Here is an 8,041-nt window from a genome sequence, read left to right on the forward strand (position 1 = left end):
TATTAACAAATAAAATCCTGTCATATATAAAAATAGGAATATATCATAATCAAGTAGGATTTAATCCTTGAATGCAAGGTTGATTCAAATTCAGAAATTAATTAGTATAATTTGCCTTTCCAGGAGACTAAAGAAAAAAATTACATGATCATCTTAATAGATGTAGAAAAAAAGCATTTAATAGAATTCATCTTTTCATGATAAAACTTCTCAGCAAACTAGGAATAAAAGGGAACTATCTGAAGGTGATAGAAGGCACCTGCAAAAATCCCACAGCTAACATTATATTTAAGGGTAAAAGACTAATTTATTTCCCAGTGAGGTAGGAACAAGGGTGTGTATTCTCCCCGCTCTATTCAGCATTGTATTAGAGGTCCTAGCCAGTACAATAAGGCAAAAGATAGAAATAGATAAACATTTCATAAAGGAAGAAATACAGTAGACTTTATTCATTTATGACATGATTATGTAGAAAATTTGAAAGACTAAAGTTTTAGCAAGGTTAGAAGACGCAAGATCAACATACCAAAATCAACTGTATGTCTATACACTAGTAATAAACCATTAGGAATTGAAATTTTTAAGTAGTATTTACAGCAGCTCCAAAATACACAAAATACTTGCATGTGAATCTAACAACACGTGTGTAAGATTTGAGTGGTAAAAACAACAAAACACAAAAAAGAAATTAAAGAAGACCTTAATAAATAGAGAGTAATTCAGTGGTCATGAATTGGAAGACTCAGTATAATACAGGTGTCAGTTCTCCTTAACTGATCTATAAATTCTGCGTAATCCCAATAAAAATCCCAGCAGAACTTTTTGTAGAAATTGACAAACTCATTCTAAAATTTATGTGAAAAACCAGAAGTAGAATAATCAAAATAAAAATTAGAGGACCCATTCTATTTGATGTCAATAACTGTAAAGCATATAATCAAGACAGTGTGCTATTGGTGCAAAGATAACCATATAGAGCAATGGAACCCAGAAATAGACCCTTTCAGAAGTGTCCAGTTGACTTTGTCATAGGTGTACAAACAATTCAGTGGAAAAATGGTAAAATACAGGCACAACTGGACATACATATGCAAAAAAAAAGAACCACAACTCATGTTAGCACCATGTACATTTACTCAAAATGGATCATATAGTTAAATGTAAAACCTAAAACTATAAGACTTTCAGTAGAAAACATTTGTGACCAAGCAAAAGATTTCTTAAATACAGCCCCAAAAGCATGATCCTTTAAAGAAAAAAAATGAATGTTAGACTTTAAGTACTCAAAACTTCTGCTCTTAACAGACACTGTTAGAAGAATGAGAAAACAGAGCCATAGAATGGGAGAAAATATTTGCAAAGCACATATCTGATAATGGACTTCTATCTACAATATATAAAGAACTCTAAACTCAATCATAAGAAAACATCCCAATTCTTAAAAAATGGACAGGATATTTGAATAGACCTATTTCATCAACGCAGATGTACAGATGGCAAAAATGTACGTGAAAAATTGCTCAATACCACTAGTAATCACAGAAGTGTAATTTAAAACCCCAATGAGATACCTCTAAGCACCTACTAGAATGGCTGAAAGTAAAAACAAATACAAAAAAGTACAAATACCAACTACTGGCAAGGTATGGAGCACTTGGAACCTACATACATTGCTGGTAAGAATGCAAAGTGGTATGAGCATTTTCAACCATAGTTTGGTTATTTCTTATAAAGTTAAACAGACACTTAACACACAACTCAGCAATCCAAGTAAAATGAACACATGTTCACAAAGAAACCTGTATGAGAATATTCATAGCGGCCTTAATCATAATCGCCCACACTGGAAACAACCCACGTTTTTCAACTGGTGAATGGATCAACAACCATGATATATCCATACAATGGAATAAGACTCTGCAACAAAACAGAATGAACATCTACTCTCTGCAGCAACAGGAAGAAACCTCACATGCATTACACTAAGTGAAATAAGCCATAGTCAGAGGCTGTGATCCCATTCTGACATTCTGGAAAAGCAACACAATAGAGATAGAAACCAGACCAATGGTTGGCTCCTTGGGGCAGGCGGTTGGGGGTGTGTGGAGGGTTGATTATAAAGTGGCATAAGGAAGTGTTGGGGGCTTATGGAACTTGTCTGGCTTTATTGTGGTGGTGATTACATGATTATTTGCATTTGTCAAAATACATACAACTGTACACTTAAAAGGGTGAGTTTTATTGTATGTAAGTTATAGCCACTAAATCTAACTTAAAGAAAATCATTAGTGCAATTAACAGTAATTTAGCACAACAGAGAAAAGAGTAGTGAACTGGAAGTCAGGACAGTAGACTTCCAACAGGCTTTGAAAACAAATATTAAAGAAAAGAGGGAGAGACTTGCAGACCTGTGGGAGGGTAGCAAGCAGTCAAACATACATGTAATTGGAGTTTCAGGAAGAGAGGAGAAGGAACAGTACACACAATTATTTGAATAAATATGGGCCAAACATTATCATATGTTTGATAATGAAAAACAACAACCCTACAGGTCCAGGAAATTCAGTAACCTAGCAGGATAAATAAATTTTTTAAATTTACCAAGAAACTCTCATTGAACTAAACACATCCTGGTAAACTAGTGAAACAAAGATAAAAGAAAAAGCAGCCAGCAAGAGGAAACAAATCCATTCTCTCTTCCCGTGACCCTCACAAGGAGAATGACAGCCGACTTCCCTTAAGGAACTGTGGAGGAACTGTGGACACCAGAGGACAATAATACCTGCTAGTGTGCTGCAAGAGAAAGAAAACACTTAACCTAGAATTCTCTGTCAAGGAGAGGTCTTCAAAACTGAAGGTCAAATAAATAAAAACATTTTCAGATAAACAAGAGCTAAGAGGATTGTCACTAGCCAACCTGCACTACAAGAATTGCTCAAGGAAGTTCTTCAGGCTGAAGGGAAATGACACCTGAGGAAACTCAGATCCAGGGAAAGGAGGAAGAGCGCTCTTCTGTCTCACAAGCCTCTACACCATCTGGCCCTGAGCTATTGCTCAGGTTTAATCTCAAAAGATGTTTTCCTGTACTCAGTGCCGGGCCAGTATTTTGGGCTTTTTTTCCCCAAATTCTGCCAAGCCCATTAATGGGTCCTGAAATCAATCTAGAGGGTCATGACCAGCGTTTACTTCTTCAGAAGTAGAGTGGAATGGGAAGTACCAGAGTGCACTGGTATGGAGGGTAAGGACTCACTTTGTTGCAGGCCTGTGTGCTTGTATACTGGTTTACTAGCGTAAAATGTGTTTCTTGGTCTCTGGGTTGCAGGCCAAAATGTTGGGAAAGCACTGCCCTAACTCCACTGGCCTTTCTGTTCTGTAAATAGCCTAGTTCGTGTATGTTGTTGCTACCTCTGAACTCTCTGTGTGCATATCTTTGCATGTCTAGCTTCTTTGCAACTTTTAAATATAATCTCAAGTATTACCTGCTCAAAAAAGTCTTTCCTACCTTTCTCAAAAAGCAGAGTACTGTAACCAGCGTTTGCATGCTTAAAAAAATCCCTAGAGCTAAAGGGTATTAAAACTTGCTTTTTTGGGGGGCTGGCCCGTCGCGTAGTGGTTAAGTTCACTCACTTCGGCTTTGGTGGCCGTGTGCTTGCTTGTTCGGATCCCAGGATTTGATCTCTGCAGCCATTATCAATCCATGCTGAGCCAGGCGTCCTACATGTAAAGTAGGCGAAGATGGGCACAGATGTTAGCCCAGGTCCAATCTTCCTCAGCAAAAAAGGGTGAGGATTGGCAACAGATGTTAGCTCAGGGCCAATTTTCCTCACCAGAAAAAAAAAAAAGTTGCCTTTGAACTTACCTGGAATTTGTGTATGGTAGTCAGACCTTTCTCAAAACTTGTCAGTATTGGAAAAAAATGTAGGAAAGCCGATAAACTACAATGACAGTCTATTCTAGGTGGAAAATAGTTATTAGATTTCTCTAAATCTGTTCACCTGGAATTAAAATGCTCACATAAAGTTTTGTCCTTTTAAATTAACATCTTCTCTTTCATTCCTTGTCTCTTTGTTCCCACTAGAAATTGCTCCTTTGCACTAGTTCTTCTGGTGCTCTGTTAAAGCATCCTTCCATTAATTCTGTAATTTCTCTACTTTTCAGTGGTCAAATGTGTATATCCAGTACTTCAAAATGGAAGACTGGTATCAGGATTTGGAAAAAAATTTTACTACAAAGCGGCGGTTGTATTTGAATGCGAAGAGGGTTTTTACCTCAGTGGCAGCAACTCAGTTGTCTGTGGCGCCAACAGTACTTGGGAGCCTGCGATGCCAGCGTGCATTAAAGGTATAAAGTGTCTTTTTCCTTCTTGGTTTTTTCAGATTGTCTTTCTTTTATGTAAATGTCAATGAAACAGAATAATTGAAAGGAAGCAATTTTACTATTTTACTCTGTCTTACATTGATTTCCACGACACAAGTATGAAATAAAATCCACAAAGAATTCTATTCTGATTTGGCGTGTTTTCATAGGGTCTTAGCACATTACGTACATCACACAGGTGTATAAATTTCTTGTGTTCCGCTTTTTATGTGTAAAAGGGATAACAACCATTTGTGAGAAAATTGAAGCATGGGAATTTTTACCTAAATAAGTCAAAAATAAAAGCATAATGCATGTAAATGAAAAGAAAGCACTAATTCCCAAGTGGTGATCCAGTCTACATTATTTTGTTTTCCAGTGCTGATTGCTCTAAGTACCAAGCGCCTGATTTTGAATCATTCAAGTTTAGTAACTCCTGGTTCTATTTTTCAGAAATCTTTTTCAATTCCTGGTGCAAATGCCAGCAATCACTCCCAAGTGTTTGATCCAGTCTACATTGTTTTGTTTTCCAGTGTCGACTCTTCCCAGTACAAAACCACCAAATTCCAGTGTCTCCAGGTTGAGTAACTTCCTGCTTATATTTTTCAAAATCCTCTAAGTTCCTGGTTGTTTTTCAAAATTCTTTAAATATCTGGGGATTTACACTCATTTATCATTGTAGTATTTCTACTGCTCAGGGGTCTACGACACCTAGCTCATATTCTTTGTAGTCATCTCTGGTGCTAGCTTTCTTCCTGGAACAGGCCCTCTGTTTAAATTCTAATTCTATATATCATGTTTTATGGAACTATTCTGCTATCAGTGGTCATTTGTATATGTAGAAGTTTTGCATTAATAGGTAGTTGGATGTATTGATCTTTTGCCTAAAGGCTAAGAGTGTTGTGTCTTTCTTTTCCAGTGTCGACTCTTCCCAGTACAAAACCTCCAAATTCCAGTATCTCAGGTTGAGTAACTTCCTGCTTATATTTTCAAAATCCTCTAAGTTCCTGGTTATTTTTTTCAAAATTCTTTAAATGTCTGGGGATTTATACTCATTATCATTATAGTATTTCTACTATTGGGGACTGTACCACCCTAGCTCATATTCTTTGTGGTTATCTCTGGTGCTAGCTCTCTTCCTGGAACAGGCCCTCTGTTTAAATTCTAATTCTATATATTATATTTTATTGAACTATTCTGCTATCAGTGGTCATTTGTATGTATAGAAGTTTTACATTAATTGGTAGTTGGATGTATTGATCTTTTCCTAAAAGGCTATGAGTATTATGTCTTTCTTATAAAAGTTTTAGGTTTTTTCCCCATGCTACAGTATATAAACATTTAAACCATGTCTTCTGCTTTCATTGGTACATCTGAAATTCATTATGGTACTTGGAATGAGATAGGGTTCCCCTCCACTCCACTCACCCCCATCCAACGACTAAGTACACACTTTGTTGAATAAGTTTTCTCTCCAGCTGTTTTGAACTGCCAAGTTTTATCGTGCGTTAAATTCATGGGTGTTCCAGTCGTCTTGCTGTTCCCTTGAGCAGTCCAATCCTGTGCCAGCACCACATTGTTTTTTTTCCACTGGAGTTCTATGATATGTTTTAATATCTGGTAGAACACTTCCTTTTCAGAAATGTTCAGGCTACTATACTATGTTAATTTTTCAAGATCAACTTTTTCCCCCCCTTTTTTTATTGATGTCATAATAGTTTATAACATTGTGAGATACCAGGTGTACGTTATTATTTGTCAGTCACCATATAAATGCACCCCTTCACCCCTTGTGCCCACCCCCTGACTCCCTTCCCCCTGGTAACCACCAAACTGTTCTCTCTGTCCGTGTGTTGGTTTATATTCCGTATATGAGAGAGGTCATACAGTGTTTGTCTTTCTCTGTCTGGCTTATTTCCCTTAACATAATACCCTCCAGGTCCAACCATGTTGTTGCAACTGGAGACGATTTTGTCTTTTTTTATGGCTAAGTAGTATTCCATTGCAGGATCAACTTTTTATTTTAATTTTTACCATTTTAACCCTTTTAAGTGTACATTTCAGTGGCATTAAGTACATTCACATTGTTGTGCAACCATCACTACTTTCTGTCTCCAAAACTTTTTCATCATCTCAAACTGGATCTTTATACCCATTAAACAATAACTCTTCATTCCCCCGGGGAGGTAACCACTTATCTACTTTCTATCTCTATGAATTTGACTATCCTAGGTACCCTCATAGAAGTGGAATCACTTCTGGCTTCTTTCACTTAGCATAATGTGTTCTGGCTTACTTCACTTAGTGTAATGTGTTTTAAATTTCACCTGTCTTGTAGCATGTATCAGCACGTTATTTCTTTTTATGGCTGAATAATATTCCGTTGTTTCTATATACCACATTTAGTTTATCCATTCATCTTTTGATAGACACATGGGTTGTTCCCACCTTTTGGCTATTCTGAATAATGCTTCTCTGAATATTGGCATTCCAGTATCTGAGTCCTTGTTTTCCAATTTTGGGGTCTATATACATAGGAGTAAAATTGCTGCGTTATATGGTAATTCTGTGTTTACTTTTTGGAGGAACAACCATCCGTCTTCCACAGTGGCTGCGCCATTTACTGTCCCACCCAGTGATGCACAAAGGTTCCAAATTTCTCCACTTCTTATACCAACCTTAATATTTTCTTTTTTTGATAATAACCCATAATATTATCATGTGAAGTAGTATCTCATTGTGACTTTTATTTGCATTTCCCTAATGTGATTGTAGTGATTATCTTTTCATGTGTATTGGTCTTTTATTATCTCATCATCTTTGGAAAGTAAATGTCTGACTTCATAAGTCCTTTGGCCATTTTTGAATTAGGTTGTTTTTTTAATTATGTTGAGTTTAGGGAGGGTCTTTATATATTTTGGGTATTAATCCCTTATCAGACATATGAATTTGTAGATATTTCCTCCCCATTCTGTGGATTGTAGCCTTCTCACTATTGATAATGTCCATTGATGCACCAATTTTTAATTTTGAAGAAGTCTGTTTTTATCTATTTTTTTTGCTTTTGTTGCCTATGCTTTTGAAGTCACATCCAAGTGAAAAGAAATCATTACTTAGATCCAACGTCATGAAAGCTTGTCCTCTAAGTTTTTCCTCTACAAGTTTTGTGGTTTCACCTGCCAAAGTTTAGGATTCTTTGATTCATTTTGAATTAATTTTTTGTATGTGGTGTAAGATAAGGGTCCAACTGAAGTCTTTTGCATCATGGGTATCCAGTTTTCCAAGAACCATTTGTTGAAAAGACTGCTGTTCCCTCATTGAATGTTCTTAGCACCTTTGTGTGGACAATCATTTGAACTATACATCTGAGTTAATTTCTGGGCCCTCTATTCTATTCCATTGGTTTCATGTCTGTCTTTATGTAGTACCACTTTGTTCTCAGTACTGTAACTTTTTAGGAAGTTTGTAAAATCCTGGATGTGTGAGTCCTTTCAAATGCACTCTTTTTTTAAAGGTTGTCTTGACTACTCCTAGTCCCTTGAGATTTCATATGAATTATAGCATGGATTGTTATATTTCTGCAAAATGCATATTACAAGATGATAGGAGTTGCATTTAACATGTAGGTTGCTTGTGTAAATATTCACATCTTAACAAAATTAAGTCTTCCAATCTATGAACATAG

The 8,041-nt window shown here is 36.3% G+C and overlaps 1 protein-coding gene across 8 annotated transcripts in view; it reads left to right on the plus strand.

Annotated features, from left to right (window-relative positions):
* The window catches only part of LOC147917790 (membrane cofactor protein-like), a 183,082-nt gene that overhangs the window by 16,164 nt on the left and 158,877 nt on the right, over positions 1-8,041 (plus strand). Inside the window, exons 6-8 of one of the 8 annotated variants that reach the window (XM_087439830.1) lie at positions 4,159-4,341; positions 4,890-4,931; positions 5,273-5,320. The exons of the other annotated variants lie outside the window; for them this stretch is intronic. Coding sequence (XP_087295956.1) covers positions 4,159-4,341; positions 4,890-4,931; positions 5,273-5,320 — 273 coding nt within the window. The remainder of the gene's footprint in view (positions 1-4,158; positions 4,342-4,889; positions 4,932-5,272; positions 5,321-8,041) is intronic. 8 annotated transcript variants of the gene reach the window in all.

This window comes from Ceratotherium simum, chromosome 2, assembly GCF_057802395.1.
Source record: "Ceratotherium simum simum isolate JZ-2026a chromosome 2, ASM5780239v1, whole genome shotgun sequence".
Lineage (NCBI taxonomy): Eukaryota > Metazoa > Chordata > Mammalia > Perissodactyla > Rhinocerotidae > Ceratotherium > Ceratotherium simum.